The sequence below is a fragment of the Camelus ferus genome, chromosome 33 (assembly GCF_009834535.1).
Source record: "Camelus ferus isolate YT-003-E chromosome 33, BCGSAC_Cfer_1.0, whole genome shotgun sequence".
Taxonomy (NCBI): domain Eukaryota; kingdom Metazoa; phylum Chordata; class Mammalia; order Artiodactyla; family Camelidae; genus Camelus; species Camelus ferus.
The window spans coordinates 14,928,689-14,946,005 of record NC_045728.1 but is presented as its reverse complement, the minus strand read 5'-3'; the positions used below and the strand labels follow the sequence as shown (position 1 = coordinate 14,946,005).

General features: G+C 50.1%; 1 protein-coding gene across 7 annotated transcripts in view; it reads left to right on the top strand.

The window, feature by feature from the left end:
- Window positions 1-17,317, top strand: part of ZBTB16 (zinc finger and BTB domain containing 16) — a 184,209-nt gene that overhangs the window by 150,662 nt on the left and 16,230 nt on the right. For 5 of the 7 annotated variants that reach the window (XM_032472647.1, XM_032472644.1, XM_032472646.1 and 2 more), the window contains exon 5: window positions 9,616-9,654. The exons of the other annotated variants lie outside the window; for them this stretch is intronic. In XM_032472647.1, the coding sequence (XP_032328538.1) occupies window positions 9,616-9,654 (39 nt within the window). The remainder of the gene's footprint in view (window positions 1-9,615; window positions 9,655-17,317) is intronic. 7 annotated transcript variants of the gene reach the window in all.

The window sequence follows — 17,317 nt, the reverse complement described above, 5'->3', positions numbered from 1 at the left end:
TTTTATAGCCTGTTAAAGAAGGGGGTGTGAGTTCACGTTGTGAGGGGCTGTTCTCCACTTTACGCTCCAGCCTTGAGACTTCTGTAAGTTCATCTCATTCAGTAGACAGGAAGCTCTCCGAGGGCAGGGACTGGATCTGTCTGATTCATCAGTGTGTCCCCAAGCCCCGTACAGCCCAGCAGCTGGTTCCGACAAGGTGCCTAATAAATGCAAACAGGAGGAAAGTTGTAGCAGCATTCTTACTTTTCACTATTGGCTCATGGTAGCCACCCATTAATTACTTAAACTAATAGTTAATGAGTACACAGTCAATCAGTCAATCGATATCTCGGCATTCCTCATGTGGTTCCCATCCGGGGGCAGGTATGAGGACGGAATGAGATGGGGCAGGCACACCACCCACTAGAGTGGTCACTTAGAAGGTTCCGGGTGGCGCTGGACTTCCTGTCATAAACGTTTTCCAGGTAGATGTCTTCCTGTTTCCCACGCTGACGACTTGCAAGCATCCCGGCAACACAGGATATATACATGTAAGCATCACGACGCTTGGTAGCAGCTTTTATAGCAGAGAGGCCCACATTCAGCAGAAGAATCAACCCTCTCGCCTTTCTTGCCCTAGAGTCTTCATCCAAAGGCTGCGCTGTTTCCTTTCCTTTTACAGAATCCATTTAGGCTCCTTAGAAATGAGGGGAGGGAACAGCCACGCAGCAGAATCACTGAGTAAATACGAATAATCAAACAGATACTCCCTGGAGAGTTTTCTTTCTATGAAGATGTTAATTAATATGAAGACTCTGTTCTCGCATTCAGAGGCAGCCTTTCTGTGCCAACGGGACACGACTGCCCATCCAGCCCTGAGTAAATTGTATCGTTGGGAGAATGAACTTCAGAGAATGAACTTCTTTGCGGGAATCAAGCCAGATCCTGCCTGTTCTGAGATGAAAGAAGTTGCTCTATCTAAAATTAAGCACTTCATTTAAAAAGGACAGTGGAAATAGGAAAAGACACCTTGGAGCTGGATGCAGCTGAGTTTAGAAGATGTTGCAGGGACTGTACAAGTGTCCATCACCCTCTTCTCAGGCCGTCCTGGCGGTCCACCACCCTCACTGCATTTCAGAAGCCCCAAAGCTCACAAGCTGCCTGAGGGTCAGAGTTGCACGACTGGTGGCGGGGCAGGGGGGCTGTCCTCTCCCATCCACATCTGAGGTCTTGTGTAGTCCTCATGGCCATCTCCTGAGGGCTTTGTCCCCCAGGCCCTTCAGATGAAGAGGCCCTTCTCAGACTGTGTTGGTATTATAGGCCATTGTTTCAGAAGAATAATTGACACTGAAGAGGAGGAAGGAAAGAGGAGGGAGAGAGGTGGGATGTATGGTCCAGGGAGCGTTTGGAGAATGGAGGTGCCAAGGAGGAATAAGGAATTGGTAAGCACCAAGAGGAGACTCATGCTATGAAAAGAAGTGGGTGTGACCACAAGATGTCCATTCGGGCTTGTAGCTGACATTCCTTGCATGGAAAACACTCATGGAAAACAAGACCGTCCTGTGTGAGCGTTGGTGGGAAGCCATTCTCGATGTCAACATCTTCGGAAGGATAGGGTGTCACTCACTGGCCTTTGCCACTAATCCCAGAGGCTTCAAAAACTCCACAGTGCTTCCTTCTGGGCTCAAAGTGGAACATTTGGACAATTCCTCGCTCCTTTCAATGATCTTTGCCCAGATCCTCCAAACCCGCAATTACTCTAACCCTGAATGAACAGAAGTGTCATCAGTATTTTCTGATTCTTACACTAGCCTGAAAAAATCATAGCTTCCTGACACCTCCCAAAAAAATTAGGAAAGATGCAGAAAGATGGTTAAGTCAACACTGCTTTTTCATTTCGAAGGGTTCTGAAAGGTGGAGGGTACGGAAGGTGTCTAGAAAAAGGAAGGGACCTGAATGGATGTGGGCAGGGCCAGGGCCCCTTTGCCTGGAACCTTGTATATCCTGGGGGCCACCTATATTGTCACACTTGCTTACAAGGACACCTGGTACTACACTCACCACAAATAGGTCACTCCTAGAACTACAAGAACCCAGGTCCTCGGCCAGGTCAGAGAGCAACCCTGGACTCAAGTCTGACAAAAGCCTTTTTCAACTCTTTAAGAAAAATCAATCTTGATTTTCCTAGCAGGATGGTATTGGAGGCCACAATTTATGTGCGTGTTAGTGACACGGCTTTTGGCATTTCTGTTAGTAGCTCCATTTTAGGGGTTTTCCTTCTTCCTAGAAGTCGAATCTCAGAATAGTGTAGTACTCATGATCACCACCTGAAAGGGATGAGAGCCCGTCAGAAACGTGGTTTGGGGGAGCTCGTTGTCTGGGTGTAGAGGGCACTAGTCTTAGAGGAGGAAGGGGTCGGAAGTGGACGCCAGGCCCATCTGTAGCCTTGGGTCCATGTTCTGCCGGCGGCCAGGAAGAGTTGCTAGTTTTGACTTCACATTCTGAAGTGTAGGTGCTTTTTGGCTGCCAGCTCACAGCTTCGACCGGGGAGTAATATCTGGTAACTTGATTCTCCAACCCTTTCATTCAAAGATCTAGACCTATTCCATGCGAACCACTCTCCATCTTGAAGAGACGTCTAGTTAGTTCTGCACTGGGTGCCATGTGGATGAGTACTTCCAGGCTGGGAGGAGAAGCCAAGCCCAGGAGAGCCCAGGCCTGGGTTCTAAAGGACACAGATAAGAGTGTACATGCAACAGTCATATATGTTCAAGATACAGGAACATACAGGACCAGAAATCTACAGAGAATCCAGGCTAGTGGGGTAGGGGTGGGGTGGCTGGAGAGGGTAAGGAGGTATGTTTTCTTGAAATTGGTAAGAGCCAAATATTAAGAACTTTGGCTTCAGAAATCACATCTTGTCCAGGACAGTGAGTGACCCAAACCCACAGAAGTATTAATAGATTACAATTTGATGTGCTCATTTCTTTATCTGTCCATTCAGTAAATACTTATCAAACACCCATTATGTACCTAGTAGTATATTAGGCCCTGGGAACACAGAGGTGGCAAGACAGAATTCCTGTCCTCCTGGGGCTCATGTCTTACAGGGGGACAGATAAGTAAGCAAGCAAGTCATGTACAGAAGAAATGTTGTCATAGGGAGGCGTGAGGTTTTGTAAGAGCACACAGAGGTGTCAATCTTGGATGGGGGTTGGGAGGCCTTTGGAGGTGGCGTCATCTGAAAGATGAGAAGATATTATTAAGTAAAGAAGATGGGGTAGTTGGGGAGAAAGGGGCGAATGCGAGGTTTAGGTCCATGTGGATCAATGCCCAGAGCTGGGCGACAATAAGGCAGATTCACGGAACTGAAAGCAGGTTAGGGAAGAGGGCCGAGACCTGAGATGGGAGAGGTGGATGGGCATTCAGTGTGCAAGGCTCCTGCTACTTCAGAATGATACCTGCACCCAGTGTTTATAGCAGCACTATTTACAATAGCCAAGACATGGAAGCAGCCTAAGTGTCCATCAACAGATGACTGGATAAAGAAGAGGTTGTATATTTATACAATGGAATACTATTTAGCCATAAAAACAGACAACACCATTTGCAGCAACATGGATGTTCCTGGAGAATGTCATTCTAAGTGAAGTAAGCCAGAAAGAGAAAGAAAAATACCATATGAGATCGCTCATATGTGGAATCTAAAAAAAACAAAAAAAACAAAAAACATAAATACAAAAGAGAGACAGACTCATAGACATAGAATACAAACTTGTGGTTGCCAAGGGGGTTGGGGGGTGGGAAGGGACAGACTAGGATTTCAAAATGTAGAATAGATAAACAAGATTATACTGTATAGCACAGGGAAATATACACAAGATCTTATGGTAGCTCACAGCGAAAAAAATATGACATTGAATATATGTATGTTCATGTATGGCTGAAAAATTGTGCTCTACACTGGAATTTGACACAACATTGTAAACTGACTATAACTCAATAAAAAGTGCTTAAAAAATGTGAAAGGCTCCTGAACACCCCTTAAGTAGCTCTGCCTTTTTCCTGAGCACATTGGGGGGCCATGATGAGGTCTTAACCAGGAGACTGACACCAAATCATGTTTTAGAAAAATGACTTTGACTACACGGTTGTGAACAGATTGGAGGGGTTTCAGCTGAACGCTGGGAGACTAGTTAGGACAGTATTGCCATGATCCAGGCAGGAAATTATGGCAGCTTGAACCAGGGTAGTTGCAGTGGGGATGGATGAGAAATGGAAAACATTCTGAGATATTTAGGAGGCTGAAGAGATTTGATAACTGATCTGCTGTGAGAAGTGAGAGAGAATGGAATCAAGGGTGATGGCCCCTTTCCCTGCGTGGGGTCCAGTGGGTGACAGGGGGCTCTTGACTGAAGGAGAAGCAAAGCTTTGCTGTTGTCGTCAGCATAATGCACAGTTTGGGTTTTACAGTGGTGAGGCAGGTGTGGTATCCAGTGGGGAGGCATTTGGATACAGTTCTATCTGGAATTCGGAAGAGAGAGGCTTACTGGGCATGTGTATTTTGAAGTCATCAGCCTATAAATGATCCTTGAAGCCCTGGAAGTGGGTGAGTTTATGAAACAAGAGTGTCTAACAAGAGAGGGAGATTAGAACAGAATCCAGAGGAACGCCAACATACTATGCCCTCCAGAACAGTCACACCCCGTCATGGAGGTTAAAAAGGAGTTGCTGGGAGACATGGAGGGTCCGGGACCAAGAGAGGGCGGAGTCATGGGAAGGAAAAAGTAGTCATCAATTCCTGCCAAGAGGAAGACTGGGAAAATGTTGGATTTGGTGATAACGGGGGTCACTGGTTATCACAGGCAAACAGTTTTGGTCTTCATAGAATGATGGAGGCGAGAATGAGATCATGGCGGGTTAAGGAGTCAGAGTTTTGGTCTTCATAGAATGATGGAGGCGAGAATGAGATCATGGCGGGTTAAGGAGTCAGCGAGCACTTGGGAAGCAGAGGCAGTATGTGTAGGCAGCTCCAGGAGTGGAGAAGGCGATTAGTTAGACTGATCCAAGATTAGCGTTTGGTAGGGTGGGGACAGTGGAAGGGAAGTGGGCACGGGCATTCGGGAATCGGCTGGGAGGCGGCTGATAGTTGAACCATGGGCCTTCAAGTCTGGACTGGTGGGGAAAGAGGTAAGGAGAGGAAGGACGTTCTGGGAGTGGTTGGGGACTAGAGACTAGTTCTAGTGAGAGTCACTGGATGGGAGAACTTGGAGGATAGGAAGGAGGTTTCAATTTAATGCCTTAGAGGAACAGCTCTTATGATGAGAGGCCTGGAGTGTTCTCTGCGAGCATCTCCTGGAGCGGTCCTGTTCGGTTCCGGGTACCTAAGTTAAAACACCACAGTGCACTTTATATCCCTGTCTCCACATAGCCCTCAGCCAGGCTCCTGGATCACTGTTCTAAACAGCTCCCATTTCTTGATTCCCTACCATCTGGCGCTGTGGTAGACACTTTCATATCTTTTCTCTGATCCTCCCAGTGACCTTGTATTGTGGGTATTACAACTCTAATAAAGATGAAGAAACCAAGACCCAGAGATACTAGGAAATTTGCATATGATTCTCTATCTAGTAAATAAATGGCACAGCCAGGATTTGAACCCAGGATCTGTCTGACCTCAAAGTCCAGGCATCTTGTGCTTTACTTCTTAAGACAGTGAGCTTCTTAAGGGCAAGAAGTTGCCTTCTCAGCATCGAGGCCTTGGTATTTGATGCCTGTGCAAAACTGGAACTCAAAAAACGCCAGGTGCATGAGTGCACAAGGGAATGAGCGAATGGTGCTAAAAGTGACACTTCAGTGTTGTCTCCCAAGGGAAATAAAGGACTGCCACCCAAAGAGGGGGATGGAGATAATTGGAAAGACGAAGGATGGGAAGATTTGGCAATCAAGTGGTGCTTGACTGTGTCGGATAGAATAGAGGTGTCTTCTCTGGCTCTTTGAGACTGGGGTGCCGGACACCTGGCTGTGGCCTGGGGAAGTCAGCCATCAGCTTTCCCACCTGCTCTGGAGCCAACCTCAACTCCAGTCCTGGCAGGGAGTGGCCCAGAAACTCCAGAGGAGGACTTGAAAGGGGAGGTACCCGGGAGAAAGAACCCATCCGGGAGAAAGCAGAACCCCAAACCACGCATAAGGGACATTGTGCTTTGCCTTTCCTTGTTAGAATCTGAAGCTGGGGTTTCTCTGCAGACCTTCCTTGGGCGTCAAGGGGTGTATGTGTGTGCGCGTGCATGTGGGTGGGGGAGGACCGGGTTGCCCATCCATTGTCGGAGGAGCATGCCCACCACCTAATGTGGGCTTGAGGCCCAGGCTTGAGTCTGCCAGATACCCCATCTTCCTTCCCTGGGATAGATTTAGAAAGTCAGGATTGCAGCCAGCTTGGAAGGAGGGTAGGTCAGATTTCAGGGAAGTGGGAAAAGCTGGTGGACCATTTTGGTTTTTGTTCTTGACCACAAATTCCTCTCCCACCCTCCCTGAATAGCAAAAAGGACAATCTCCTCCTTCTGGGCTTTAAAAGCCATTGCATGCCGCTTGATAACCACAGAAAAGCCCCTTCTCAGGCCTCCGTCTTGTTGCTTGTCTGTTCAGCAAGTCTGTAAATTCACTGTCCTCCGTCTCTCACCATCATCTCCAGCCTGTTTCCTCTCAGTGTGGCAGGGCCTGAGGTCTGCGCGCACCACTCACTGTCGGCTTCTGGGGGCTCCACGCTGGAGGGAAGGGTGTGGGCGGTAGGTGGGGAGCCTGGTGAGCAGATGGAGCCCCGCGGGGACTGCAGGAGCTTTAAAGGATCACAGAGCCTACCCTCTTTATGTCACAGATGAGATTGAGGGCCAGAGAGAGAAAATTCATTTGTTTAATCCTTCATCCGCCCATCCGTCCTTCCCTCCATCCGGTAAATATTCATCAGACACCTGTCAGGTCCAAGAACCTGTCAGCTATGTATTAGAGAAATGAGGTCCCTGGTCTCAAGCAGCTTTCGTTCTGATGGGGAGAGGGAGACGGTAAACTTGAATTTGAAGTGACTCACCCAAGGCTGTTTGGCAACCACAGAACTGAGCAGAGAGCCTGGACCTCCTGCTGTGTCCTTTCTCAGGACCCATTCAGGATGGTTCCCTGCTTCCTGGGAGCCTGAGTGTGCAGCTCTGGTCTAAGCTGCAGATGGAAAAGTTTAGAAAGAATGAAACTGGATGTAAGTCTAGATACTTCCGGGCAGCAGAGGGATTGTAGAAGCACAAGTAACTTTGGAGCAGTTGAGACTAAGGATTCTTTTTTTTTTTTTTTTGGTAAAATACATACAACATAGAAGTTACCATTTTAACCATTTGTAAGAGTACAGTTCAGTGGCCTTAAGTACAGTCACATTGTGGTGCAGCTGTTGCCACCATCCATCCACAGAACTTTTTCATCTTCCCAAACTGAAACTCTGCCCCCATTGAATGATGACTCCTCCTCATTCCTACGCCAAGCCCCAAGACCAGGAATTCTGAACATTTTGTGCCGTGCGCCCTTTGGGAAATCTGGTGAAACCTGTAAATCCTTCAGAATAATGCCCCTAGACGCACAAAGTGAAATCCATAAGATTATGGATGGAAACTTTAAGTACAGCTAGCAAGATATTTTTAAACCATTTGTGACACAGTATACGTGTGATTCTTTGTTAAACAGTGGTCTAATATCTGGGTTGCATAAATGTTTCGAGATAACTGCAACACTTCTTCTAATGCGGCGTGAAAATGTCCAGCTCTCTGTGGACGACCAAGTGACAGGTACAGCTAATCCCACTGCTTTCATGCCCCATTGAAGGAACTGCTGAATTTCAGTTACAGGTCGGTGGAAATCAAGATGGAATATTTTCCCCTCCCAGGTTCACCAACTTCCTGAATTCTATCCCTGGATGGCTTGGGGGTTTTGCCCCCTCGAGGTTAAGAGCCCTGCCAAGATGGTTTGCCCCACCTTTTCTGCCTAGAAGGGCAGTGCTTGGCCGGGAGTAGGCTGATGAGTAGGACGTGGTGTTGGAAACCCTCCCTGTGCGTGGACCCTGGAGGGAGGGAAGGGGCAGGAGCATCGCAGGAACTGAGCCAAAGGGGAAAAAGTGCCCCCATTCTCCCCAAGCTGCCAGCCTGCTGTCTGAAGTGGGCGGGGCCGGTGCCCCTGGAAGTGTGCCTTCTGGCAGCTTCCCCGCCCCCCTCCCACCCCCTTGTCCAAAGGCTCAATGCAGAAGGGAGCCATATGGTCCTTTGTGGACACATTTTCCCTAGTACAGTATCTTCCTGGTGTGAATGCAGGGCCTGGCTCCCCAGTGTCAGCTGTCCGTCCCCTCCCCCGCTGCCCCCTCCCCCGCAGCCAGCCCAGAAAGTGGCAGGTTGTGGGGGGCAGGCTCACGGAGTTGGGGAGCCCTGCAGAGTCGGGGCGAGTGAGTTCTTTCGTAACCCCCACCCACACACACTCACACAGAAACTGTTGAAGTGAAGTCAAATGTCTCAAAGTCAGATCCCTTTTTAGTATGAATTTGCTGTGTCTCATTCCGAGCACTAATTCCAATTTAATTGCAAGTGGCCTGAAGCCTCTTCAATAGGAGTAACAAATGGTTTGATTTTGTAAACTTCATCAGACTGCATTTTAAATGCGACACAGTAGCCCAACTCGAATGCCAATGAAGCACTGGAGTAGCTCTCTGTTTACTAATTATCCGTTTTTACTCCAAGCCACGCTGGCTGGCTTGTCTGATTAAATCGGATTTGTGGGATAGAGAACAGCTAGCAGAGTTTTCTCTATAGTAAACGAGATTGAAACTATGGGCCGCCTGGCTGCACACTGTAAATTATATTTCCTTTTAAAGGGGACGTGTCTCTTTTATTTCTGTGCGGCCCCTCCTGCATATTAAACTTTACGGGACAGAAATGTACCCGGTTCCTTCTAAACCCAGCCTCCTCTCACTCTCACCAGCTCACTTCTCTTGCTTTCCATCCTCCTCTCCGAAGGACTGGAAAGGAAATTGGTGGCTGCGTCCCATGTTCCCCACCCCACACTCCTTTTCTTTTTTTTATCTTTGCTTTTCTCCCCTTTATCCAGGGGGCTGAGTTTTTTGTCTTCCCGTTACTCTAAGAGGCACCTGTGATGATACGGGTTCATGGTGAGAATCCTTCTTGCGTTGGCTGAAACAGAGGTCTAGCAATAAAATGTACTGAGACCCAACCCGGACTGAGGGTTAGCTTTTTGGGAAGACGTGGGTGTTGGCGGTCTTGGGCTGGGCGGGCAGGGGTTGGGCATGAATTGATAGTGACAGTGTGGGTATTGAAAGAAGAGAGTTGGCTTCTGAGAGCTTCAATTTGTTCTTTGGTCCAGCCTGGAATGAAATCCTTTCCTCGAACCAGAGTGAAATTAAGATGACCTGGTCCCTACGTGTGGGCCCGCAGAGAGGGCTGTGGCTCAGGCGCTGGAGGGGTGGCCGTGGGCAGACCGATGCCTGCTGGGAAGCCCAGGTTGGGGCAGCTAATGTGTCTTCTGCCTACTGCCTGGGGCCTGAGGTCTGGCCTAGAGCTCCCGGGCTCTCTTAATTGTTTATTCTTCTGTCCCCAGGAAGGCTACCTCCACCCCGTACCTCCCTGCCAACACACAGTATGTACACCGAACGCAACTGCTGCCTCGAATAAGGTGTAATCAGACTGTGCTTAAACTCTGCCGTGGCTAAGACTTTAACTCTGTGAGCTTGACCTCCTGGCCCTGCCCTCACTCGTGGTGTCTATCTTTGTGCCAAGAGCTTTTAATTTTTTTAATTTGCTTAGAATATCCTGCAAAATTAACGGTGTGTGCACTTCTCCCTGTTTGGCCATTGTGCGCGGTACAGTGCGGGAGGGCCTGCCTGGTTACCGTGGGAAGTGAATGGCTACCACACTCTCAGGCTCACAGCCCTCCTTTTAATTGTTGACAGTAAAAAGCATTTAAATGCTGCTTAATTTGTAATCATCTTCTGGGGGGAGGGGGAGGAGAGGAACCATTAAAATGTCAGTAAAATGAATACATCACTCTCTCTCTCTCTCTTTTTTTTTTTTTTTTTTTTGGTTTGGTTTTGTTTGTTTGTGCGGGGCAATTTTTCTTTTTCAGTGCCCAATGTTTGGCTGATATTTAAATGGCTCTGAAACAATCAGAATTTCATTTTGTTTTGGATTTCTGTCTCCCCCAGCCCCTGTTCCCCTCCTCTCCCCATTCTGTCTCTGGGTCTTTGTCTTGTAAAGGTCTGTCTCTCTCTCTCCTTGTCCGTCCCTTCTCTATGTGGGTCTCCTCCTGCCTCCACCTCACCATCTCTAGGAGCCATGGGGATTTACAGGACACTTTAGATCAGACCCCAGCTGAGTTATTTCTTTCCCAAAGACCCTCTCGTCTGGGCCCCGGTTCCTCCCTAGGGGCTTCAGGATGACTGGGGATGCCTGAAACTGGAGAGGTGGACTCTATTGAAAATGTCTTGTGCTCCTGAAGACAAGAGAGGAAAGAGACCCAGTGATGAGTTATTGTACAAATCAGGAAATCGGGTTTCATCTTCAGGTGGAAGCTCGACGCCCTCCCAGGAAGCTCTCGACACACTGCTCAGAATTCAAGTGCCCACTATGTATTGGGCAACGTTCTAAGGAAATGAAACCACTGGATTCAGAGGCTCTGGTTCTCTGAGCCACCCTCTCGGTTGTTTTTTCTGTCACCCGGTGTGGGGGGCATGGGAGAGACAGACCCTGCTCCCCTCTGCCACCCCAGCAGCCTGGCCCTCGCCCAGCACAGAGAGGCCGAAAGGCACTCTCGGACCCAGCGCCTCAAGAATTGCCCTTCTGGGTGTACGGTCAGTTCTGGGAGGTGCTGGCCAGGTCACTGGTGGCTCCCTGAGAGAATGGACCCATCAGATTCTTTTGAGTCTCGCTTTCCCCATCTTTCAAAACACCCCCATCTCTCAGGGCTGCTTGGGGGCTCAGAGGGAGAGACCTGGATGGGCCAAAGCAAATGCTCAGTCACGCTTCTGTCTTTTCTGTGCCTCGCCTGTGGCTGTCCCTTTGTGAGTCTTAAACAGTGGTTCCCAGTGAAGACCCAAGATTCTTTTTAACTGAAATAAGGCTATTAAGTGAGATTTTGGAGGAGAATATAAGAAATGCATCTCAGCGGGAGAAAGACCTTGCAGCCTTCCAGCCCCCTCTGCAGTAGGCCTAGAATTAGGGATCGTGAGAGTGTGGGGAACCCTTGAAAATCATTTACTTCCATCTTCATTCTGCTGGTGAGAAAACTGAGGCCCAGAGAGGTCCAGTTACCTACTTGGGAGTGCACAGCAAGTTAGCCACTGAGCCAGGACTTGAGGACAGGCCTTCTGGCCGAAGACTCCAGTGCTTTCCGTGTCTTCAGTGGGGACCCTGGAGTGAGAAGTCACAGGAAAGGATAGGACAGGAGACCAGACCTCTCACACACCAGCCTGACTTCCCATCACACACTTCAGGGCTTCTTTCCCAGAAGCCTTAGGACCAGATGAGTTAGAGGCTGAGGGACCCTCGCTGCTTACAGGCCAGCTCTTATGCAGCCTTACAGAGAGCTGCAGGCCTCCCACAGCAGCCACAGGCGGAGGACGTGGAGCTGAACACACGCCAGGGAGGCTGGACGGAGGAAGGAGCCCTTTTTAGCTCTGTGTTTATTTGTACCCATCTACCCCCAAAGGAGGGAAGTTGGGAGCCCTTTGGTTTCCGGAACCCAGAGGGTAAACAGGTACCTGCCTCTTTCCTTGGAGCTTTATCCTGCCGAACAAGCGGCGTAGAGAAACCGAGAAAATCAGTCCTTCACTGCTCTTGGGAGGAGAAGCTGGGCACTGGTCCTTCCAGGAGGCAAGATGCCCACCTGCCCAGCCCCTCCTCCTCCCCAGACGGCCAGCCCCATCTCAAAGGTCCCATCTCCCTCCTTCCGTGAGCTGGCAGCACCTGAGAGCTGCTCTCATTTCAGACCCCCAGGGCTGGGCCAGGCTGGCTCTGCAGAGCTGGGCTAGGTTAGGTGACTATGGGCCGCCCTCTCCTCTCGGGGCTGTTGAAGTTGGTCCAGTTTTTCAATCGTGGGCCAATTAGTTTCACAAATGGGGGCCCCTGTGGTGCCAGGGCGCATTTGTTCCGGGCCTGCGCACTGGCCGGGCCCCATTGTCCTGCCTCCCACCCCCGTGGGGGCCCATTGTCCTCGCCCCCAGCGGGTGCTGCTTGCGGCTGATTTATACGGGCAGGCGTCCTGCGGGCTCCGGGCTGCACCGCCACAGCTGGCGGAGGTGCTTAAGGCCTTGGACCCCATGACCTTTGCCCCAGTCCTGCTGTCATTTTGAAAGTTACAGACCAGAGGGCCGCATACCTCTCCGGATTTACTCCCCCCCCCCCCCCACCGCCCCAACTCCACTCACACTGGCTCCCTTTCCTTCTTCCTCTCCTTGCTCTTGTGGTGGAAGTTTGGATTCGTTCTGGAATGCCTGGAAGGGTCCAGGAGCTGGGCTGGGGACGGACTGCAGTGTGGGTTGGAGGTTCCAGGAGAGGCAGCTAGTCCCTTCTGATGCAGAGGAGGCTGCTACTTGGGAGCGTGTTCCCACTGGTGCAGCACTGCCAGGGATCCGGGACTTGGTTTGACAGCTTGCAGTTGCCCTTGGCATCTTTCTGCCAGGGGCCCGTGTGCCCTGGACAGGGTGGCCCAGCCAGGGGTAGATGGAACGGGGAGGCAGTCATGTAACCAGGCAGCGAAGCACAGATCTGGCCCCATTTTAACCCGCTGATTCTCTCTTGCAAACCAAACTCAACTTTCTCCTTCCTTTTTGCCTCTTTCCTTTCTTTCCCCCAGTTTCGCCCCTTTCTCCCCCTCTTCAGCTCGTTTGTTGGAGTGATTGACAAAATTAGTAAATCCATTCATGTCACTTTTATTGTGCGGGTCTCAATAAATCCCCTGTGTCCGGGGTGCACCTTAATGAGCTAGTGAGCTGACAAATTTGTTTACTGTAGCTGGAGGTGCCGAGTAATGAAATGCACTTGTGTCTGCAGCTCACTGCTAAACAAATACACAGTTTTCTGGGAGCCAGCATTGCTAGCTACTGCTGCCTGAGGATGTGGCCACATTCCCCAAGAGACTGAGCAGGGCGGGGCGGGGGGTGTGTGTGTATGTGTACGAGTGCACACGCACGCACATGCAGGGGTGTGTGCTTTGAGACAAGTAATCACCCATCCATGGCTTAGTTTTAAAACAAATTTGAATCAGCTGCTCCAGCTCCGCCCCCTTTTGGTTATTCATTGAGAACTCTTTGCTCCCTGGACTAACGATATGAAACCCTAATATTCCCCCTTTCTCTGGCGGAAATGGAAGGTTACGTTGATACAAGGGTGCCTTCCAAGATTCTAAGTAGATAAGAGAGAAAGGGAAGAGGGGTGGGGAGGGCTGGATGAGGAGACTGGAACTGATGAGGCTGAAATTGACAAGAAGGCTAGATGCTAAGGTTTTTAGCTCCTGGCTTGGTTTGGGAAGATGTAACTGAGCAGATGTTTAAAGGTGACCAGCAGTAGGTGACTCTGTGTAGGAGACAAGCACCAGTGCACAGACTTGTGGCTAATTTGGTTTGAGGCAAGTCTTCCAAAGATGTTTTCTCAGCCTTCTCTACCCATTCTGGGAAAGAGGGTGTAGGCAGTAAAGGAAACGGCAGGACTTGTCTCCCACTCTCCAGCAGCTGTCACTCGCAGGGGGGTCAGAGGGCTGACGCTTTTCGGGCTGGGTAGGCTGGGCCTTCCTTGTGCACCTAGCTAGTCTTCTGAGGACAGCTGGGAGTTCAGGACTCAGCCCAAGTGATACTCAACTTATGCCCAGGAGGAGAGCTAGAGAGGGATCTCTGTGCTTTCTTCAATAGATCCCTTGAAAAGGAGCCAAGCCCTAAGTGATGGCACAGGGGGAGTCGCCCCGCCGATGTCACGGTCGGGGCTTTTGCTTCCTTTCTGTCTTCTTGCTGTCCTGATCCCCTCCCCACACCCCGCTCCAGCCTCTTGAGATGCAGACAGAACCTTCCTGTCTTTGCTGTGAGTCAGTCCGGGGCTGCTGGTCTCCGTCTGTCTTTTTCTTCTGCACAATGGATGATGCAGCTCTGTCACTTTTTTAGCAATGACCTGAGGGGAGGGAGGAGAAAGACAGGGAAGGGAAAAAGGTGGCAGTTTCTGTGACAGTTTTGGTGTGTGGTTACAAAGGCTACCCAGGGTTGGAGATGGTGTTTTAGGAAAGAGTCATCCTGGGGGTCAGAGGAAGTAGAGAGACACGTCTGAAGGATTTGGGCTTCAGAGCAGGGGGGTTGGAGGGTGGGAGGAGATTCCAGTTTAAATTGAGGTTTTCACAGGCCCCCTAAATTTGATATTTTCTTCCCCTGGAGAGCAGCTGCAGGGCTGGGAGGGGGAGAAGCAGCTCTGCTTTTCTTGGATGAGGTCAGGTGGAGCTGGACGTGAGAAGCACATCTGAGGTCCATGTGCATGAACACACTCACACACACGCACACACATGTAGCAGTCACGGCTGGCTTACCAAAAAAACCCCGAGTATATTTAGATCCCTCTGCTCTTTTGATTTAAGAAACTGCTTATATCTCAGGATAATAAGGGCCTTGCTCCAAGAAGGTGTAGCACCTGAACGTCTTCTCCAGCTGTGTACCCCTCTGATCCTGCTCTTTCCTTTCTATTAAAGAGCTAATTGGTATGGAAATGGCACAGGTGTAAACATGAGGGTTTTTGTGTCTCATCATTTCAGACCCAGTCGTCACCTGGGTGAAATAAATACCCTGGGTCTGTGTCACCCCTCCTGCCTCCTGTTCCACCCTAGCCTTGGCTTCCTCCCATTTTTTTTGGCTAAAATTAAACCTGTTTTAAATTGGGACTCTGTGAGTCGTACATGCCGTGCAAGCCAAATTTGGCAGTGCTGCCTGCCCTTGGGGGTGGGAGGTGGGTGCGGTGCGGGTCACCATCTCCAGATAGAAATGATGCAAATGAGGGTCCAGATATTTGCATGGACCCTGCGCACATTACCTAGAACCTCTCTCCATCAACCCTGCCACACCCACTCCCTCTTCCTCGTTCAGATTCCCTTCAGGCAGACAGACGCCCTTGGAGTCCAGCCTAAGACTGAGCCCCATTCATTCTTCAGAAGAGCAGAGGAAGTGCTGTTCTTTGACCTGATAAATGATTTCTTTGGGCCATGGCTGATTTGTGTATCTGGGTTACACTGAAATTTACAGATTGATAGAAAACCATACACTGGTAGGATTTACACACTCAATAACATTTGTCAGTTGCCTCATAACAGCACTGTGACGTTGGTGCTGGAAAGGGCAGCTTAGTCATGAATACTCAGCAATTCCCAGATGCAGACATGAGGCCGAGGGCAGCAGCTACCCGGCCCAGGGTCACAGAGCCAGGAAGGGCTGCATCTCTGGGCCAGAACTGGGGTCTTCTGTATCACTGTGTGATGTGGTACAACTGGTCCATCTGTGGGCTAGGTCTTCGCTTCAGAGCAACAGAACTCAGACATGGAGTCAGAACCTGGGGAGTCCTGTTGAACCCATCAGACAGACGTGAGAGGCCCCAAAGAGACTAGCTCTCTGTGGACCACCCTTCAGTAACGGTGGCCTATGGTGTGGGCTCTCCCCAGCTCTAGCTGTCCATCTCTCTGTACTTGACTTTCCCTGCCCGGTGGCCCCCTCTGCCCTTTGGGATTGTCCCACAGCTCCTGATTTATTCTTTAATACAACATGCAGTTATCGAGTGCCTACTGTATGCCAGGCCCTGTGCTCTATGTTGGAGGCGTAACGATGAAGAAAGCAGCCCCTGCTTTGGAGGGCTTACCATCTAGCAGGCGCGGCTGAAGGTCAGAAGAATGTGCAACGAAGGTTTTAATAATGAAGCTGGAATCGTGAGGGCTCAGAGAAAGAAGGTGTTCTTGGCACTGAGTCCTGAATGGTGGCACTCATCCCAGAAGCCTTCTTGTGGGTCAGCTCCCTGGAAGAAGCAGCCCAAAGTCGATAGAACAACTTAGGCTTGTGTATCGTGCAGGGTGGCCGTGATCTGTATCCAGGTTGTTCACTACGGGAGGAGACATGGAGGCTGGAGTCCAGCCCTCTGTCCTTGCCAGAGCTGTGCGCCCAGGCGAGGATCTGTGTCTGCCCAGAGGAAGAGGCATGGTTTTCTAATTCAGACAGAGGTATCGTCTGGGCTGGCGCTGGCTCTGCAGCCACTTTAGAGTTAAAAAGCTTTTTCACTCAGGTGTCTCACTGGATGCTCCCAACAGCCGCAAGCAATCTGGCAAAAGATGAGCAAACTCTGGTCCAGAGAAGTTCAGACCCTTGCTCTGGGTCACAAGGCAAGTGAGGGTCAGAGCCGGGACCCATGTGCTGCTTTTGCCTCCCTCGTGTTGTGCTGACCATTTGATTTCTGAAGGTCTTTTGCAACCCGTGAAGTCTCCTTCCGTCTCCCCGGCGGCATCAGGCACGAGGTCCCCCCACATCAGAGGAAGAGTCAGAGAGCATCTCAGGGGCTCAGGCGTTGGAGGGAACAGAGTGCTAACGCTGCTGGGGCTGGGTGGGGGTGCCTGGCCCCGCTGCACATCTCACTGTAGCTAATGAATTGCTAATACAATTTTCTAGATAATTTTATTTCCATAGTCCCACATTTTAATGTGTTTCCAAAAGCTAGCATTTATTTGCTTAATCTCCCAGGGTAATAGAGTCTGCCCTGACTCATCATACATGCGAGCAATCAGCTAGGCAGAAACTACAGCAAATTGTTTAATAACTCAAATCTAGTGTAGATTTTTAACTTGCATACACCAGTAGCTTTTCTGGCATCTCATCCACTTCTCCCCCCCACCCCCCGCCCTTTCCTTTTTTCTTTTAAAATATTTTTCCATCCTCTCAGTTGTTACCTCTAAACAGAAGGATGGAGAGAGTGGATGTGGGGCCTCAGAGCCCCCATCTCTTCATCTCTGAGCCTCGGGCAGTGGATCGGTGGCCAGGGAGAACCCATGCACCTTGTGGGACGTCCCAGGAAGGGGAGAGGGACCACTGTAGGAACCCTATAGCATTTCCTTTCCGGGTGGTGACTGCGTAACTTTAATCACCACGGTGTAGAGCTGGCATCCCAGACTTCAGATGCACCATGCTTCCCAACTAGAGCCCAGGCCGAGGGACTGCCACTGCCCAGGATTCTACTTCTCCAGTCCCCCTCCTCTTCTTGCAGCCCGTAGTCTGGTCCCACCCTCCTCCAGTGGTAACAGA